Genomic DNA, 21329 nt, shown 5'->3' with positions numbered 1-21329 from the left:
GGTGACTACCAAGGGGAGTAGTCTTTTCTCAGTCTAATTTGCAGGACTGCAGCCAGTAGAACCTAAGAGGATAGAGGGAAAAATTTTTTTCCTCCCCTGCAAGTTGTAAATAGGGTCAAATGTTGAAGAGAGGTGAGGTAGGATGAAGACTAAAAAGGGTCCACTTTATTTAGAAATGAAAAGTACCTCTTTCTGAGCAGTTTCAGGAGAGTGTGAGAGCAGAAGCTAAAAGGCAACTGTATGTCAAGGAAAAAATTTAGATGTGGGAAAATGGAGATATTTGTTCATGTACTTTTATCTTAAAACTAAATAATGAACATTTGTATCATATTCTGTTTTAAGCCTTGAATTTTTACAACTAGGTACAATAAATTACTTTTCTGTTTTCTGTATGGCTCTTCATGGGTTTTCCCTTTCAGACCCACCCATTGGTCATTGGTCCACAAAGAATAAAGGGTCTGTATCTCATGCTAAGAAAAAAAGCACATTCTCTAGCAAAACTGTAACTATTTTCCATAATTGCCTTACTCTGCCTACATTCATTTCCAATGCATCATTTTTTAAAAAAACCTAAATAGAGATAGATCATCTCTATTAGCAAATTAATATTATAGGTAGAACCCACATGATTGTTGGTCTTTATAATATAATGTTGCTATATACTATGAGAATATCTTACTCTAAGTATTTATGACATAGGTTTTATGCATAATTGTTTTTCTTTAAGAAGCAGTTTCAAATGTTATCTACTTATATAATACACATTTTGAAAAACCTGCAAGGCCTTGTTACTATTTCTTAGTGTTAATGTTAACCAAAATGTTAACACTGATTATGTCTTAGTGTTGGGATTAGATGAATGTGTTTAATGTTATTTTTATATAAAAATACTAAGAAAGGAGGTATTTCAAAATATTTAATAAATGTCAGATTCTGTTTTTAGTCTGTTATTTCCCAGAAGGGTTGATATATTTTGTTTATATATAATTTCAAATTATAGTTTTGAGATTGAAGTTTGTAGCTGGGTAAATTTCAAACTCTTCACATTATTAAAGTAGGTGAATTGGCATGGGTTAGAACTTCGGGATAATTCTTGACTTGAGTATAAATTTAGGGAGTTGTAGAGTTTAAAATACTAATATCTGAAGGGGAATTGAAAGGGTGAATATATTTCTAACCTTTGAAGTATAGTCAACCTCCAATTGTCTACATGTGTAGGAGACTATCCCCTTCTAGGTGGTAGTTTCTCAGACTTCCCAGGAAACTGCCATTTGCCTGGATCCAGCTGAAAAGAATTCCACCCAACTTGGTGGTTTTTAAAACCACTCTCCCCTCCCATGCAAATGGGTGGAACTGCACATCATTCATGCTTCAAACACAATCCTCCTTGCCATTAGCAAGGATAAGAATCAGATGAATAGAGTTTAGGAGATTAAGTTCTGAATGGTATTGACATTCTAAAATTGGCTGTCATATCTGCAATTCAAATAGCATTACATTCCTTTGTTATGTTAAAATGAAATTAAGGGTATCTTAATAGCCAAATAAGTTAGCCTATGGTTATAATAATTTACTTAAAATTAATGAGGCACTGATTTCAGATAGTAGCCCAGTGCTCATTTTCATTTAGACAGTTTGTGTTTATTTTTATCTGTTTTATTACATGGGATTTGTTAAGCTTCACAGAACTGCTATAAAGAAGGGAGAGAGCAGAGTCCTGGGGGCATGAGGTCTAGAGAGAAAGCCTGTGTTCACGTATGACTTTATGTTGGAATGCAAGGAGCAAGAGCTTTCCAAAGATGTGAAATTTAAATAGAGACTGAAAACATGTGATGTTCAGGCTGGAAAAGGAGTTAGGAATTGAGAGGCTGGGGAAGTGTCCAGGAGAAGAGAGCAGTATATTTGCAGGTAGAGAGAGCATAGCTTGTTAGTAAAACTGGTTAAAAATAAGCCATCACTGCCACCACTATCGACAACCAAATCCTTTATTTCAGAGATGAAGCATGGCAAGAGGAGAGACCGCAGAGGGATTTAGGGATGTACTGAATGATTTTAAGCAAGGTAGTGACCTGATCAACTTCGTATTTTACAAATATCACTGATATTGCAACATGTAGAACAGATTGGTGGGGGAAAGAATTGACATAGGCAGGCTAGTGAGGAGACTTGCAATAATCCAAGTAAGAGATAATGGTGATGTTGATGGGGAAGGAAAGAAATTGGTGGGCTCTTGACTATTTCAGAGATAATTAATAGTTCTTGGAGATCAATTAAGTAGATGGAATAGGAAAGGGAGAGTAATTGAGGTTGACTCTCCTGTTTTTAGCTTGGCAGCAGTCAGGATGGTGATTCTCCCAAGGAGGTTGGGGATTTTGTTACAGTTTTCATACTATGATTGGATGAAGTAAGATAGGAAAAAAAGAGTTTGGAAAGAAGAGACCACTCATCAAGAAAACATGGAACCAGGAAGCCAAAGCTACTACTACATTAGCTGTTTTTGGTTGTAGCTTCATGTAAGAAACCCCTTTTTATTTTGTTATATCATTTTATTTTTATAGCAGTACATAAATATTATTTTCCTTTCCCCCTTTTTAATAATACAGTATCCTGCAGTCAAATAGTGTTAGATCTAAAAGAAACCTTGGAAATTATAGTTTCTATCCCAGGTGAGGAAATTGAAGCTCTGAGAGAAAGACTGCATGATAGCTGTGGAGTGACAGAAGTAGTTAAATCCAGATCTTCTAATGGCTACTCCCTTGTTCTTTCTACAGTATCTAGCCGGCTCCATGTTGATTATTGTGTTCCATTAAAACAAATAAGTGAAATTGAAGACTTGATGAAAGAAGAATAGCATTATCACAGAGGAAAGAAAAAAAATACATAAATGTATTGTTAGCACATTTTTTTTTTTGTAGTATGGAATTCTTTTTTAGATAACCAAGGTTGCAGAAATTCAGTCCCTTCTCATTATTATCTTCCCTATCATTCCATTGACCTTCTATCCTGATGAACCTGAAAGGGTTAAAATTTAGGCAATCTGGACTTATGTTTTGTTTTATTTCTATCTAATAAATTGATGAACCCATTCCACTTCTATTGACCCCATTAAAAAAAAACAAAAACAAACTCAGATCTCAAAAAATAAGAATGTGGAACCAGATTCCTTTAAAATCCTTTCTTTGGTCTGTCTTTATCATTTTATGTTTTACATTGCTGGTTGTCTTTACTTTCTCCTTAAACTGCTTCTCTTTCATCATGGCAAATAGGAACCTTTTAAAAAACCTAGGTACAGTGAGTGATGTATATGTCCAAGATAGTCCCTTTTATTGATTAAATATAATAGGGCCATATTTTGGTTTGTTCTGTTAGCAACATATCAACATCTTTACTTTTCTTCTTTGAAAATAGGCCTTGAAATCAGAAAGAGAAGCAGAAGAGCAGGGTCCTAGAATCTGGAGCAGATGGGGGTGGGTGTAGGGTGGGTATAATGCTGTGGTTTTCCCAATAGTGGGAGGATACCATAGGAGATGTGCTTGATGATTCACTGGGTTGGGGAAAGAAGAAAGTGGAACTTCTCTTTGTATTCCTTTTTAATTTCTGTCTTTACAAAATTCTGCTTTTGTGTATATCATAATACATGATATATCAATACAGTACATACATATCATTTATTATGAATATATATACATATATGTTGTGGGAGTGTGCTTCGGGATGTTAAGCTGACAGAAGGAAGTGGTTAAATAAGTTTGGAAACCATTGGTGAGGAATTTGCAAAAAAGACAAGTCAAGGGCATCAAGATAAAGATTATATTTTTAATTTTTCACTTTTGGGTATTGTCTTCCCTGGAAATAAAGAGAAGAAATTTAAAACAAAAACAACAAGACACAGCATTTTGGAGGCAGAATTTATTTAACTGATTCTTTACCTATTACAGAGTTATGGAAAAGTGTTCACCCACAAAAGTATTTAATTTTAAGATTAATTTTATTCTTTTTCATGATTTTTGGGGATTGTCAAGTAACTCATTCTGAAATAGACTCAGTATAATTTAATTTATTTAAACTTTTCAACTGAAGGAACAGTAGTAGATTACATTAGTGTTTTAAAAATACTTGGCTAGGGGCGCCTGGGTGGCTCAGCGGGTTAAGCGTCCAATTTTGGCTCAGGTCATTATCTCCCAGTTCGAGAGTTTGAACTCTGTGTCAGTCTCTGAGCTGTTAGCACAGACAGATCATGTCCCGCTTCAGATCCTGTGTCTCCTTGTCTGCACTCCCTCACTTGTGCTCTGTCTCTGTCTCTTTCTCAAAAAATAAAATAAATAAAATAAAATAAAATAAAATAAAATAAAATAAAATAAAATAAAATAAAATAAAATAAAAAAATAAAATAATAAAATAAAAAAATAAAAAGATTTGGCTAAGAATTTTTAAGTCCTTTTTTTTCCAGTTTTTTTTCCAATTCATTTTAATTAATTTTTTTCCTGATTATTTCTCACAGAATAAGACCACAACTTGCCAAAGAGAAGATTGAAGGATGCCATATTTGTACATCTGTCACACCGGGAGAACCTCAGGTCTTCCTAGGGAAAGATAAAGCTTTTACTTTTGATTATGTGTTTGACATTGACTCTCAGCAAGAGCAGATCTATACTCAATGTATAGAAAAACTAATTGAAGGTTGTTTTGAAGGATACAATGCTACAGTTTTTGCCTATGGACAGGTAAGTACCAAATTATTTTCATAGAAGCTATAACTTCACAGAAGTGTCAGTTCAGTTGTGTTTTTAGTTTTGTTTCTTTAAGTTATATTATTACACTAAGTATGCATTTTTCTTTGTTCTGTTCTTTTATTCAGACTGGAGCTGGAAAAACATACACAATGGGAACAGGATTTGATGTTAACATCATCGAGGAAGAACAGGGTATTATTTCTCGTGCTGTTAAACACCTTTTCAAGAGTATTGAAGAAAAAAAACACACTGCAATTAAAAACGGGCTTCCTCCTCCAGATTTTAAAGTGAATGCCCAATTCTTAGAGGTAATAATCTAAGTGTGTCATTAGTTTCCTTTTACATCTTATCCTTAAGACCATAGCCCTTATGATTTTATACTCCTAGTTTGTAGTATAGTATTTGACACTTAGTGCTTGATAGATGACATCTGAGTAAACTAATAGGTAGTAGTAATAGGTAGTAGTAACAATAGATAATAAGTAATAAGTATTCATGTTAGTATTAAAAATTATAAACACTTGACCAGTGTTCATACAATAAAACAATTAATATTGTTTATTTCAGACTCTATCTTATAATTATTGTTATACTGTAGGTAGGCTCACAAAGCTCTGGGAACTCAGTGACTAAAAAGGAGGGAAGGTGTGTGGAATAGTGAATTCAGGCTGTAGCACTAGCTGGGCTGCAAAAGCTGGTATTCCTGCTAGAATGTCCACAGATTGGGGCAGGTTTCGATTAATTTAGGGCAGTCTAGTGTGGTGGGAGGGACATGACAGTAAGAGGACATCTAGGATTTGAGCACTATTGCAGTTAGGTGGATGGCAACATTATAATTCTAGGTGCTCGGTCCAAAGAGGGTTCTAGTCTAGATTACCTGAGCTAATCATTTTGATCATTAATTAAATTGTTCAGCATTATATAGCACAAAATAGAAAATGTAATTCAAATTTAACATCAGTTATCTTACTGCTGGTTTTAATGGACATCCCAATTTAGTAAAAACTAAGAATAATGTAATTATTTACATTATGTATTTCTGCGAAAAGAAAGGTAATAAATAGTGGAAAAAAAAAGACATAGTGTTCTTGTGTCCTCCCTTTCACCCTCCAAAATGTTGTTAGGCATTGTGACTTTAAGCATATCATTAGAAAAATAGGTGTATGAATCCTCTTCTAAGGTTGTGGTTCAATCTTCTTAGCCACTATTAATACAGAAACACTAATATTGCTGACCTTGGAAAAATACTAAGTGTTAATTTTTAGATACAGTAAGAAATGTGGTAGGGCAACAGGAAATATTTTTAACTGAAGTAGTAAAAATTCTTAAAAATTTCCCTAAGCTTAGGATTTTTCTGCATTTGGTATTTCTAAGTTTACTTGTATTTATAAATATTTGTTTATCTCTTGCAAATGATTAATAGATCATTTTAGCTAGTCTTCAACTCATTAGTCATGATTAAGTCATTTACTTTTCTTACTCTTATAAAGAAATCTGGCACTTATTTGTATTTGTAATAATAACACAAATTTTTGTTTGTATTATATTTATTTTATTTGTATTATTTTTATGTGTTATTTTGGAGAGATGTTATTATGAAGACATTCTAAGACATGTTTGAAAGATATGCACTGTATGTTAATAACCATGAGGCAATTTCTGCTGAAATTAAGCTTATAATATTTTTTGTAGCTATATAATGAAGAGGTTCTTGACTTATTTGATACCACTCGTGATATTGATGCAAAAAATAAAAAATCAAATATAAGAATTCATGAAGATTCAACTGGAGGAATTTATACTGTGGGAGTCACAACACGTACTGTGAATACAGAATCAGAGGTGACATTTATGTTAAAGTTAAAATAGAGCATATTTAATTTTATTTGATATCAACTTTATTGCTAGTTTGCTTAAGATCAGGATATAAAATTTGTATCCTTATATGTAATATGGATTAAAGTCTTGTCTTCTTTTCCAATATTTATATCCAATTTATATCAGGATTTTATTATATAAAATGTCACGGTTATGGTAAAGTCAGTACATTTATCATAGCATCAAAAGAATCTAAGACAGAGAGTTTTCTTTCACAGACAGAGAAAGAGAGTTAGATCATTGAAGGTGGACAATGAGACCCCAATTTTTTTGTACCTTTTGCTGCTACATATGTAGGACTATATCATGGTTCCTAAAGGGAAACTATTAAGAAAAATTACAGAAAAAATATTTCAGGAGAGGATATAGAAGGGCCTAAATAATTCAAGTTGTTGCTCAGTTTGTTCCAAAGCGTTCTTCTGTAACAGTTTTGGAATAGAAGCTGCAAATGTCAGCAAATGACAAACAATGGAATCTCAGTGTTTTCTCCTATTAAAAAAATAATACACTATTATACTATAAAGTTCAGCTCAAAAAGTGCCTGTAACTGAAATAATATGAAAATCATATGGTAGGTTTGGGACAGTAGCTCCGATTTCTGATCATATGGTATCATGTTTAAAGATTGTTCAAATAAAATCTGTCTTTCCCTTTTCCAGATGATGCAGTGTTTGAAACTGGGTGCTCTATCCCGGACCACTGCTAGTACCCAGATGAATGTTCAGAGCTCACGTTCACATGCCATATTTACCATTCACTTGTGTCAAACCAGAATGTGTCCCCAGATAGATGCTGTGAGTTTTTAGTTCTAATTTCTTAAGCTTGCAGGCTTCGTTTTCCTAAACATCCACATAAATCCCAGGAGAGTACACTTGAACCAAATTTAGTTTGGCTAATCGTTCCTTTTCCTTTTCCTTTTTTTAATTTTTTTAAATTAAAAAAAATTTTTTTTTTAATGTTTATTTTTTTCTGAGACAGAGAGACAGAGCATGAGTGGGGGAGGGGCAGAGAGAGAGGGAGACACAGAATCCGAAGCAGTCTCCAGGCTCCGGGTGGTCAGCACAAAGCCCGATGTGGGGCTCGAACTCCCAAACCGCGAGATCATGACCTGAGCTGAAGTTGGATGCTCAACCGACTGAGCCACCCAGGCGCCCCTAATAGTTCCTTTTCCTAATGAGATGTCTTTGATCCTATTCAAACTGAAGCTGGCCAACTGTGTAAGATTTTGAAATAAAAAATTGGTATGTGTCTGCAGTAACCGTAAAGCAAGCTGTGGCTTTATGGTGATGGATGTAGTCATCTGAGACCCTTTCCTTTTGAGGACTGTGTATTACAGGTTTCTCTTCATCAACATAAAGCCTCAGTTCGGGGGCGCCTGGGTGGCCAGTCGGTTAAGCGTCCGACTTCAGCCAGGTCACGATCTCGCGGTCCGTGAGTTCGAGCCCCGCGTCAGGCTCTGGGCTGATGGCTCAGAGCCTGGAGCCTGTTTCTGATTCTGTGTCTCCCTCTCTCTCTGCCCTTCCCCCGTTCATGCTCTGTCTCTCTCTGTCCCAAAAAAAATAAATAAACGTTGAAAAAAAAAATTAAAAAAAAAAAGCCTCAGTTCGTATCAGCTGGTTTCTGATTGTCAAGCTCCTTTCTACCTTTGTCTAGGCTTCTAATTGCCAGTAGATATTTTTTGCACTTACATTTATTTGGCTATTTGCCTATTTTTGAATATTATATGTATTAGAGATATATTTATATTTAACTTATTTAATATATAATATGTTTAATGAGGGCAAGGTGGGGTTGGAGGATATTTAGTGTCACATTAATAAAATATTTTTTATTATATTCCTCAATTGCAGGAAAATGTGACTGACAATAAGGTGATTTCTGAATCATCACAGATGAATGAATTTGAAACCTTGACTGCAAAGTTCCATTTTGTTGATCTGGCAGGATCAGAAAGACTGAAGCGTACTGGAGCTACAGGCGAGAGGGCAAAAGAAGGCATTTCCATCAACTGTGGACTTGTAAGACTGAGACTACAGCTTTGTGTTGAGAATATATCAGGGCTTTTCTATTGTCGTTTCCCCTTTTGTAATACATAATACCCAAGTGGAAATCCTTCATGCACTGAGCTGAGAAATGAAAGTGACAGTAAACTTATAAACTTAGGAGTAATGTACTTAATTCTGATCTCCTCACATTATAAGCTTTTTTTTCTTCAAAACATTGCTAATTTTCAGGGCACCTGGGTGGCTCAGTCAGTTAAGTGTCTGACTTTGACTTGGGTCATGATCTCACAGTTTGAGAGTTCAAGCCCCATGTTGGGCTCTGTGCTGACAGCTCAGAGCCTGGAGCCTGCTTCAGATTCTCTCTCTCTCTCTCTCTCTCTCTCTCTCTCTCTCTCTCTGCTCCTCCCCGACTCAGGCTCTCTCTCTCTCTCTCTCAAAAATAAACATTAAAAAAAGATTAAAAAAATTAAAAAAAAAACATTGCTAATTTTCATGTGTGTAAATTTAGTGGGGTTAAGTTTTATGCCATATATGCAGAAAAGAATACATATAGTGAAAATGATTTTTAAAATTCTTCCCACCTTTAGGGGCCCCTGGGTGGCTCAGTCGGTTAAGCGTTAAGCATCCGACTTTGGCTCAGGTCATGATCTCACAGTTAATGGGTTCTAGCCCCATGTCGGTCTCTGCCGACAGCTCAGAGCCTGGAGCCTGCTTCTGATTCTGTGTCTCCCTCTCTCTCTGCTCCTCCCCCACTTGTGCTCTGTCTCTCTGTCTCTCAAAAATAAATAAATTTAAAAAAAATTTAATTCTTGCCAACTCTAAAAATTTATTGTCAAAATTAATATTTTAATATTCAGTATTAAAGTTTTTGCCAGCATTTATGACAGTCACTTTATTTTGGGAATTACAATCAATTTTTTTAAAGTAATGGTTGTTTTTAAAATGAGAACTTCCCTAGATTATACAGGAATTAGTTTTAATACCATGCCACCTAGTGGTGTTTTTGGTTGCAAAGCACCTTGTGTGTGCTAGCATAATGCTTTTGTTATATGGAAGAAAAAGTTTTAATGGCAGGTTTTTGTATAATAAGTCTTTTCCTGTTGACTTCATTATAAAATGGACATTTGTTCCTGTATAAATGTAATAGCATCCCTAAATTTCTGTGATGTAGACAGCATCGGGTTCTGTGTTTTCTGCATTGTTTCTTTCCTTCCCTTCCTAGAGCTGGGGACTCCAATCAAATGGTCCTATTTTGCTAGTGATTGCAGCCCCTTGGTGTGGAAATTAACAACCAAAGCTGAGTAAAGAGAGCCAGACCTCCAAACTCCCAACACCCAGCTTGATGCTTCCATCATATGGTTGAATGTTGTGTGAAAGGGAGTCACCTGGATCCTGGACTTTGCGTATTGATCTGAATTTCTTAGGAAATAAATACATAGTGGAATTGCCATTTGTGGTGTCAGGAAAAAACAAAAGTCGTTGATCTCTTTTCCTGTTTAGGCCACTGAAGCGTGTTCAGATATATCTGGTAGAGTTCCAGTGTGGCCAGTGGTTAAAACTGAAGCTTCTCTGGAAAAGGGCCTCTAAGACTCAATGTAATACTGATGTTGGTCTCTGCAGGATCCACTGGCCCTGACAAAGACATGGTTATGGCTCTTTGCCTTACTGAAGGCGGGTGTGACCAAAGTGGAGGATAGTGCTTATGCTGTAGGTGCTAGTTTCGTTTTAGTGCGGTAAGAAAAACAGTAGGAGCGGCAGGAGGTGTGACTAGACAGTTCAACAATTTGACCTACTTTTAAAATATTGGGTGCTTAGCACATAGATTCATTGTATTTCTTAAGACAGCTATACTTGTGTTAGGAACACCTTGTTCAGAGAAATCATACTGATATTTTTGTTATGGTTAAAGAAGATTTTGTTTTACCATAAGGAAGCTATATTACAATAAGGACATTTCATGAATCTGTTGAACTAACTAAACACTTTATTTCTTCATTGAGTTGAGAACAACTTGAAGCATGAATTGACAATTTTCTGGGGATACAACCTGATGCTCTTACAATTCTAGGGATGGTTATTCGTCACCAATTTTATAGCATTTCTATTTTTAAAGAAAATCTCTGAGTAGAAGTTTAAGTATTTGTGAGTTATAGGTATATTATAGTCTAAATTTTGAGTGGTGTCAGTTTTTAGTAGTTAATATAGAAAACTTGGAAGTATACTTCATTTTTCAAAATTCAAATGTGAAACAAAACCAAACATAGATGTTCTCAGTTCTGTCTCTGCATTATTCTCTGTAAGCTTTTTTATTTAAAGGTGTTATAATTACTAAAATTTTATCACTTTCTTCTCTCTCTCTGTTTTAGTTGGCACTTGGCAATGTAATAAGTGCACTGGGAGATAAGAGCAAGAGGGCCACCCATGTGCCCTATAGAGATTCTAAACTGACAAGACTGCTGCAGGATTCCCTCGGGGGGAATAGGTATGCAAAAGTGGTTATCCTCCATATTCCTGAATTTCAACTACTCATTAATTTTATTTTATTTTTTTATAAATTTTTTTTTTCAACGTTTATTTATTTTGGGACAGAGAGAGACAGAGCATGAACGGGGGAGGGGCAGAGAGAGAGGGAGACACAGAATCGGAAACAGGCTCCAGGCTCTGAGCCATCAGCCCAGAGCCCGACGCGGGGCTCGAACTCACGGACCGCGAGATCGTGACCTGGCTGAAGTCGGACGCTTAACCGACTGCGCCACCCAGGCGCCCCTCAACTACTCATTAATTTTAAAGTAAATTTGTAAGATGATTTGTGACGATCGTTTTTATCATAAATCAAATTAATAGAATGAGGAACTAATAATGTGTAAGTACCTAAAATGCGTGAGTCCTTTTGTATGTGGTTATTTCACAGAATCCTTAATAACATCCCCTGAGGTAGTGTTACTGTTCCTATCTTACAGAAAAGGAAATTGAAATCCAGAGAGGTTGAGTAATTTATTCCAAGTCACTTGGCTTGTAAGCCTAATAAAATTTTGTTGAAAAGTAAATACTGTCTTTTAAGTAATTACAAAGTAATTAAATATTGATACTTTTCACAAAGTTTTCTAAAATTTGGTATTTCTTTACATGTGGAAAGCCTGTTTTAATGTTAATTGAATGAAGTACAGGATGTTTGCTGTTTATTAATTTTGCCAGTATCACTGATATTCCTTTTTCCATACTTTGCGTCATTCTGATATGTTTCATCATCATTCTTCTGGTAATTCATTCCTTTTCATAAGCATTAACATGTTTGCTTTACAAGTGGAAGCATTTTTGGCATTTCAGTTTAATCATAGTGTAAATCAACAAGTTACAGACAACCACAGTGAAGCTTCAATGTTTTCAATGGTCTGACACATTTATTGGAAAGATCATTAGATGCTGTAAAATGACCTGGTAATTAGACTTGCAAACTTCATTTTTGAACAACTGTTATTCAGAGAATTTTGATAATGTTAAATCTATGTAGATTTGTTTTATAGAATTCAACAGTATTATTTTTATATGTCTTCCTTTTATGTAGTGTTTGCATTGTCTTAACCTCATTTGTCTCCATGCATATTCTGTGTATGGGTACAATATTGCTTCCTTTGTTGTATTTTTCTTTTCCTCTATATTCTTAGGCTGACCTTTAGTATCACTCTGGGTCTTAAGACACCAGTTTTTGTTTTTTCAGCCAAATAGAAGTTTTTCAAGTTTGCTAAATTGTAGCTCTTTCCTATATTTATTTCTTAGCTGTAAAACAAAGCAGAGATGATAAATGTCCTCCCCTTATAATTTTCAGTACTTTCAAGTACTTCAGTACCTCCGAAACTTTGCTTGCCCTGTAAACAGTCTGAGATGTTTACACTGTAGGCCTTGAATTCCTCTGGAATTTCAGATTGGCTGCAGCTAAATACAGATTGGCTACAGTCTCAGATATCCCCCACCCATTTCCATACTGAGTGCTAACTCTTCAGTAGAAAAGACCTCTTCTAAGTCTATCCTTAGTGAGCCTCAATTCCTGCTTAAAATTTTGAGGTTGAACTTCTAGTAAAAGCATTATATTTTGTATAAGGCTTAGTGAACAGAATAACTTTGTTTTGTAAAGTTTGTACAAATTACTCTTTTTAAAAAATGTTTATTATTTATTTCTTTTGAGAGGGAAATAGAAGCGGGGGTGGGGGAGGGGGTGGAGAGAGAGAATCCCAAGCAGGCTCTGTACTCTCGGCGCAGAGCCTGATGTGGGGCCAAGCCCATGAACAGTGAGATCATGACCTGAGCTGAAATCAAGAGTCAGAATGTCAATCAACTAAGCCACTCAGGTGTCCCTGTACAAATTACTTTTAAAGAAAAATTAGATCAAAGGTATTTGGGGAATAAGTTGCATCTATTTATGTGTATAATTTAGTGACTTTTATTTTTTTAACCAAAGCTGGCTTTCATAAATTTATAATGTTTAATATAATATTACCACAAATTTATAGGAAAAAATTTGAAAAATACAGGAAAATATAAAGAGCAAATGAAAATAAATTATATTTCTATTACGTATAAGTAACTACTGTTAATACTCTGATGTATTTCCTCCCTAATGTATATGATATGACATGATAAAATAATATATAAGATATATAACATAATAATCTATTCAAGTGATATGGTTTCCTTTAAAACAGAGTTGTGGTTTTATATAAACTTTAAAAATAAACAGGTTTAATGTTTTCTTTGAATTTTTCATAAATACAACCATTCCTGAAATTTGTATCTTTGGGATTTTATTTAATATGTGATCTTTTCCTTATATAATAGATCTTAGACCCTCTCATTACTGGTTTTCACCATTCTTCTTGAGCACTTGATCCTAGTGCTTCTTAAAATATTTGTGAAGGGGACATTCTTCTATCCCACTCCTCAATTTGTGGTGGGTTAGTACTGTTCATGATTGTATTCAGCTTGCCCATTTATGACTTACCATGTATGTTCAAACACACTTGAACTCCATTCAATATACCATCATTGATTACAGCAAGTTCAAATGTTGTAAAAGTCTAAAATGTTTACTCTCAATTTCTTTATGTATTGTGAACATGTAACAAATAATTTTCATACTGGCACCGAACTGGGACTGCACTTCGAGTAGTCATGCTCTCTAATCAGTGTCTGTAACCATCACTCTTGCTTGATTACCTTATTTTCTTCACCAAAAGAAAGAGCTAGAGATGCACAAATTGTTTTAACTTTCTGACCTCCAATAAGTAAACATTATGTATATGTGACACACATCACAATTACTAATGACTTACTAGGTTCCAGTGTTACACAATGTATACTGAGCAACAAACCTTGACCCTTATCCTTTAGCAGTTTAGGGTCTAAGGATTGGGGTCTATCAAATTTAAGTAAAATAATAATAAAATCAACAAAAAAGAGATACACAAAGGATATGAAGAAAAGAAAGAGAGTAGGCTGAGGATTGAATTCTTGGACTAGATGATACCCGAGTTGAATCTTGAATAATAGTAAGAGTAAATAAGGATGAACAAGCATTGACAAAGGGAAAGAGATAGGTGGAAGGGAGCCCGTTATAAAAGGTTTACTATGAGTGCTATGTTGAGATTTATAGGGGAAGGTGGGAGTGGAAGCAGACCAAGAGGCTACAGGTTAGAATTGATAGGCATGCATTTCCTACCCAGGTGGGTGAAGTAATTCCTTAACTGCAGTTCCTATACATTTTCCAGTGAAGTGTTTATTATAATCGCCATGTCTGTTTCATTGACAGACATAATAGCTGGGCATACCAAGCATTTCACTATAGTATTATTTGGTTGGCAAAGTAATTCATCATGACCATAAAGTACACTTTTCCATTTTTTTTTCTGTGTAATCTAGCTGAAAACTTAAGGAACTTTGACCACTCAGTTACAAATGAGGTTTTATATTATAAAACATGTGGATATACTAAATACTCTTCTTGTTCAGATGATAGTATTTTATGTAAATTTCTTTACTAATATAAAAATCAGTATACCAGTGATTAAATAAAAAGAATAAAAATGGGGGCACCTGGGTGGCTCAGTTGGTTAAGCATCCGAGTCTTGATTTTGGCTCAGCTCTTGATCTCATGGTTTGTGAGATTGAGCCCCACACAGGGCACTGTGCTGACAGTGCAGAGTCTGCTTGGGCTTCTCTCTCTCTCTCTCCCTCTCTCTCTCTCTGCTGTTTCTCCACTTGTGCTCTCTCTCCTTCTCTTTCTCAAAATAAATAAATAAACATTGAAAAAACCACTGCAAGTAAAAAAAAAGAATAAAAATATAAAATCCTGAAATATGAAGCAATGAAATAAATGATTTTTGAATGTTACTTGTCGTATTATGGGTAGGTTGACTTTTAGAACGATTTGTTTGCATTGCTTCAGAAATATTTTGTAAAGAGGTGTGAAATATATGCACTTATACTTTCTCAAAGTATTTTGGGTAAAAGTATGATAATAAAACCTCATTTCCCCCAATTTTACCTAAGTAAAAAATCTATTTCCTTAAGATAGTCTTAAGGCATGAGGGCTTTTAAATTTGTTTTTATTTTTAAGGTAGTAGTGTCAATCTTTTGGTATCCTAAAGAGAAAATACTATTCAAATGGCAGGATATTAAAAAAATGCTTATTTCAGCATTTTACTTTTATCTGTAAACCGAATTATTCTTTTTAACTTCCAGCCAAACAATCATGATAGCATGTGTTAGCCCTTCAGACAGAGATTTTATGGAAACCTTAAATACCCTGAAATACGCCAATCGGGCTAGAAATATCAAGAACAAGGTGATGGTCAATCAGGACAGAGCTAGTCAGCAAATCAATGCACTTCGTAGTGAGATCACACGCCTTCAGATGGAACTCATGGAGTACAAAACAGTGAGTAAATGGGTTTGACTTTGCATTTTGTGGTAGATCTTGCAAATGCAGTGGTGTCTTTTTGTGATGGCTTGTACATATATGTCTCTGGAGTCTCTTGTCTATCAAAATAGTGACTTCCTTCCTTTTGGAGATCAAATTCTTTAGTTTTCCTTGTGGGTGACCTTTATTATTGTTCAGTGTATCAACCTGACCAACCTCTTGTTTCAAAAGCCTTCTTATTTCATCACTTTCTTTAGTGACAAATGTACCACAGAGGGATGTAATAGAGGGAAAACGGTCTCTTTTGCCTTGAGGCTGCTAAAACAAAAGGGCTCTTCGTTGTAAAAGTGCTTAAACAAAACTCTTGTATGTTTAAGACCCCTCAACAAACCAGGAAGTGTTTTCCTTTTCTAGGGTAAAAGAATAATTGACGAGGAAGGTGTGGAAAGCATCAATGACATGTTTCATGAGAATGCTATGCTACAGACTGAAAATAATAACCTTCGTGTAAGAATTAAAGCCATGCAAGAGACAGTTGATGCATTGAGGACCAGAATCACACAGCTTGTTAGTGATCAGGCCAACCAGGTTCTTGCCAGAGCAGGTATGTGTGGAAAATGGGATGAATGAGGGATTAACTCTTGGAGAGCAGGGAATATTCTTTGTGGTCATTAATTACTTGGGATATTTGAAGTAGAAATATCAAACTGTGTATAAACAGTCTGAGATTTTAAGTTAAATACTTAATTTGTAAATAATACAAATACAAATTGTTTCTTGAAGAAACAAAATGTACCCTTTGCTTTAATAATATTATTTTATTGTCTGCTTATGTCATTAAGAGTAGGAAATCTGCTGTATGAATTGTATATTAAAGCATTATTGTTTTGTTTCCATAACTTTTCTTTTCTCCTATTCTGTTTTGTTGAAGTTTTTAATTTAAAGGAAATTCTAAAGTTCATATTTTATCTTGCAGGTGAAGGGAATGAGGAGATCAGTAATATGATTCACAGTTACATCAAAGAAATTGAAGATCTCAGGTGCAGTTCATGTTCTTAATATGTAATGCACGTTTTGGGCTTTGCAGTGTAGCAGTATTGCTGTGTGTTAAGCATATTGCTTAGTAACTGTGAACAGTGATATCACAGCCCTTTGATGAGGTTAACTTTAGGAGAATAGGTACTTATCTTTCCCATAATGTTATATTCCAAACTGCTTTTCTCCTTCCTCTTCCCATATTCTCTTTCTATATTATCCTCTTCTCGTTGAGAGATTACCCAACCTGACACACAGGATGGGCATAACTCATATCTGTGAGGTTACCTTTGGTGCTTTCACTCCCTGTGCCTCTTTCCCTGCCATTTGGGAATGGTCAGCATAAATAAGTCATTTCTAATTTTTAAAATCTGTTATTATTCTTGTTCTTTTCTACTTCTCCAGCTGTTCTTTGTGTGTGACTTATTGAATCCTGACCAATTTTCCTGCCTCTCTGGTACACACAGAGGCTCCTCCAACACTCAGTTTATACAACATAGTACAAATGCTCACTGTATGTGAGGCACCATGCCATGGACTGAGCAACTATGACATTAACAAGGAGTTTACAGTCTAGGTGGGGCGACTTACATAAATAGTAAATGGAATGACAGAAATTAGTGAAAAGAACACCCATGCCTGGTGTGGGAATGTGGAGAAGACCACTGAATTCAGACTTGGGTACTACAGGTCAGAAAGCAGGTCAGGGACACAACTCATTTCTATAATATTGTCAGGTTCCATGGTCCGCTGTGATGGCTGAGCTACTTTCTCTTGAAGTAAAGCTCTATGGAGAGCATCTAAGGAGCTCAGATCTCATTTCTGCTACCCACTTGCAGAAAATAACCAAGTGACCAGACCAAGTGGATATCATCTTTCACAGCCACCCTAACACTGTCCCATCTTGTATTCGTGTGTTCTTTCTCTTTCCTTTGAGCTGTTTTAGAGATTCTCAGAAACAAGTGCTGTTTCCATTGTTTCTGCCGCCACAAGGCACACTGAATCCCTTAAGTGTTTTAAAGAAGTGAAAACAGAGGTGCCTGTGTGACTCAGTTGACTGAACATCTGACTCTTGATTTTGGCTTGGGTCATGATTCCGGGGCTGTGGGATCGAGCCCTGTGTCAGGCTCCGAACTGAGCGTGGAGCCTGCTTAAGATTCATTCTCTCTCTCTCTCTCTCTCTCTCTCTCTCTCTCTCTCTCTCTCTCTCTCTCTCCCCCCCCCTTCCTTTCCCTCTCTCCCCCTCTCCCCCTTTCCCCTTGCGTTCTCTCTTTCTCTCTCTCTAAAAAAAAAGTGAAAACAACTAAGATATCTGATGTGGTTGTAAAGTTACTCAAATAACTGTTACTTTTATTTGGTAAATATGTATCTCTAAAGTTTACCTTTTTGGTGGAGACTTTTGGGGCATTGGGTCCTAGGTCTAGTAAGTAGCTAATCTGGACTTACAGTTTCTATCCTGTGTTGGCAGTGCTCTTTCTTGCCTATTTCCCAAAACCTTTTTTCTGATCTCACTCTGTAGACCCCGTCTTTACCATTCCTTGAGACATAACTGATACCTCTTTGAATTCTTGAAGATTCTCTTTCTCTTTCTAGGTTGCTTCTCTTTATCTCTTTTATTTCTGTGGCACTGGTCAACTGTTAAGGCTAATTCTAAGCTCTGGTTCTTGTGCTCTGTTTCTTCTTCTCCTCCTTCTTCTTTCTTTAAAGTTTTTAAAATTTATTTATTTTGAGAGAGACAGAGACAGAACAAGTTGAGGAGGGGCAGAGAGAGAGAGAAAGAGAGAGAGAATCCTAACAGGCTCCATGGTGCCAGCACAGGGCCTGACGAGGGACTCAAACCCACAAAACTGTGAGATCATGACCTTAGCTGAAATCAAAAGGCAGGTACTTAATCAACTGAGCCACTCAGGTTTCTTCTCTTCTAAGGACATATCTAACCTAGATTTCACTTTAAGACAAATGGCTTGACTAGTGTCATTATTTCCTATAAGACAGAATCGTTTCTACTCCATCCAGTGGCTAAATACAACATCTAATATCTTCCTTTTTTAAACCATTCTTTAAGCCATTTAGAAAACAGAGATGACTCTCAGGCTCTGAGTTCAGTGATCAAATCTTTCTTGGTGTAAGTTAATAGTTTGTTGTGCTTATCCAGAATTCTTTGATGGCTCTTTAATTAGGTGTATCCCATTCCTGAGGGTAGTCTTCTAGAATTACAAGACTGCAATTTACAATTTAAAAATAATGGATGTATGGAATAAGCATAAATGAGCTTTGAATTTAAATGAGATCACCTGGGTTGATATTTAAGCTTCTATTTATTAATAAGTGTGTGACCTTAGGCAAGTTACCTAACATCTCTGAGCTTTAGTTTGTTCATCTCTAAGAATAAAGTAATACTTGCTAGTCTCCAGGAGTTATCATAGGGCTCAAATGAAAGAACAGGATTTCACAGTCTAACATGGTCCAAGTTCTCATACCGTGTTTTTTCTACTAATTCCAACTCTAATCCATATTTCTTTCAAAACTTTTTCTTCAGAAGCCATTTATTCACAACTCCTTTAACAAAATGTGCATTTATGTTGATGCTTTGCCACTTGGGAATGTTTATATTTTATATTTTAAATTTTATTCTAGTTGTAAAACAATACTAATTTCCTTCTAATAAATTTACATGTCCCATTAGTTGTTGTGAAATAATAATGGGTACTAATTAATTAATTCTTGGTTTTGGGGGGTTTAAAATTTTTGCAGAAAGTTTTGAGAAGATAAGAAAGTATAAAAAAAAGTCATCCATATTGGTACCATCTGGTAGATCTGATGTTAACATTTTGATATATCTCTTCAGTGTTTTTTTCAATGCATTCTTTAGCAAGATTGACATCAGGGTAGATATATTCCTTTGCTATCTTTTCTTTGAAATGTGACAAGATATTATGAACATTTTTAAATGCTGTTAAATAATTTTTTAACATGATTTTTGCATGATTCCATGAGGTCCTATTTTGTCATTGTAATCGATTTATTTAACTAATCTACTATTTGATAATTATATCATTTCCAACTTTTTGATAACAATAGTTATTATTCATTAAATACATTATCATTCTGGTAGGGAAATGTATTACTTTCATTCCCATTTTACTAAGGAAAGAGTAGAGGCTTTTAAAGACTAGTAGTCCATGATCAAGTGAGTTACAGAGCTGAGATGCAAACCCTCTGTCTGCTCCTTCCTAAAGGGGTCCGTATACTTCCCCTTATGACTGACTGCTTGGTTTCCTATTAAATGAAATGCAGGCAGCAGGGTGGGTTGATGAGTGGGAAGACAAAGAGAAGGAAAGAGAGAGTTGCTATAAAAAAAAGCCCCAAGGGAACTTCTGCTAATGTGTCATGGGCTTTGTGGAGTTGGTCCCTAAGGGGTTCAGCTTTTATCAGTACAAGCATTGAAGAAGCATTGAGTATACGCCCACTAATGCAAACCTTAGATCATTACAAAAAAGAACTTGGCCGATTATTGTAAGAATGAACCGATACAAGGCAGGACATTATTGATAGCTAACTTATTATATTTTCATTTATTCTTAACATTCATTATTATGTACCTGGGCTATATTAAAAATACAGAAAAGTGTAAATTTTGACTTTGAGTTTTTATAGTTAAACTGGCTTCTTATAGTTAGGTTATGCTCTTAAATAAAAACATGACACCATCATATTCAGAATTTTCCTCAAAATAACTTTGAGATCATTTAACCTGGAAGTTTGTACACAGAAACTTAACCATTTTAAAATATTGTTATTCTGCTCACATATGACACCAGACACTGATTTCAAATATATATTCACTGACGTATGTACACTGTATTTATAGCTGAATTCAGCAGTCATGAATAATTTTGGTAGACAGTGAAAAAGCACAGAGCTGACTGTCTTATAGAGCTTACAATTGCAAATTAATATAGCATATTTCTCTGAAATACTTTAATATATGGTAAAAGTGCTTTGCAATATAGTTTTGACACAGATACAGTAATAGTACTTTCTCCTTCCAGCCCTGTGTCAATCACCCTTGTGCCAAATTGACCTTGGAAATCTATTATATTGAAGTAGATAATTATATTCTTGAACATTTAAATGAAATAGAAATAAAGGACTGGTCTAGTGGACTTGGAATCCCTTTTAGTTTCAAAAGTCCAGCTCTTTTAGAATCTCATCATTCTGTGTTTTTTTGCATATTACTGACAGAACATACATTATTCTCCTGTCATTGTTAGAACTGCTTGAACAAACAAAAGAATGTTTTCAATTATCAAACTCAGGTTTCCTTGGAGATACCATCTTTTCCCACACCATGTTTAGGAGCCAGATGTCTTTCAGCCAGTTAGGGGCAAGTTTGACTAACTGTTCCCTACAAAGATTTGGAAATGCTATTATAGCATGATGAATGAGGAACTGAAAGAAGGGGGACCATGCTGCTTGTAGATTTTAAGTTTAAATGATGGGTTGACAAAGCAAGGTCTCTAGTGCCTACTGGCCAGAATGCAACTAATCTCATTACCATTGGCACTTTTGAGCACTCAGAATGTTATTTCCAATTTATAATTACTTATTCAGGGAATTAAAAAAATCCTAAACATTAATGTTTGTGAGCACATTTATTTTAAAAAATGCTAGCTTGTAGCAATGTTGAAATACGTTTTGGAAAACTTTTCGGCATACAAAACAGCATATTTAAAATGTTCCCCAATCAATTCCTAGAGTAGTCAG

At 35.3% G+C, this 21329-nt stretch overlaps 1 protein-coding gene across 13 annotated transcripts in view; it reads left to right on the top strand.

The window, feature by feature from the left end:
• The window catches only part of KIF21A (kinesin family member 21A), a 152443-nt gene that overhangs the window by 75932 nt on the left and 55182 nt on the right, over positions 1–21329 (top strand). For all 13 annotated transcript variants that reach the window (XM_023256938.2, XM_023256937.2, XM_023256939.2 and 10 more), the window contains exons 2-10: positions 4502–4724; positions 4859–5041; positions 6426–6575; positions 7271–7405; positions 8462–8629; positions 10981–11096; positions 15350–15545; positions 15942–16131; positions 16504–16567. In XM_023256938.2, the coding sequence (XP_023112706.1) occupies positions 4502–4724; positions 4859–5041; positions 6426–6575; positions 7271–7405; positions 8462–8629; positions 10981–11096; positions 15350–15545; positions 15942–16131; positions 16504–16567 (1425 nt within the window). The remainder of the gene's footprint in view (positions 1–4501; positions 4725–4858; positions 5042–6425; positions 6576–7270; positions 7406–8461; positions 8630–10980; positions 11097–15349; positions 15546–15941; positions 16132–16503; positions 16568–21329) is intronic.

Source organism: Felis catus, chromosome B4 (assembly GCF_018350175.1).
Source record: "Felis catus isolate Fca126 chromosome B4, F.catus_Fca126_mat1.0, whole genome shotgun sequence".
NCBI classification, from domain to species: domain Eukaryota; kingdom Metazoa; phylum Chordata; class Mammalia; order Carnivora; family Felidae; genus Felis; species Felis catus.
This window is presented reverse-complemented; position numbering and strand designations above follow the sequence as displayed.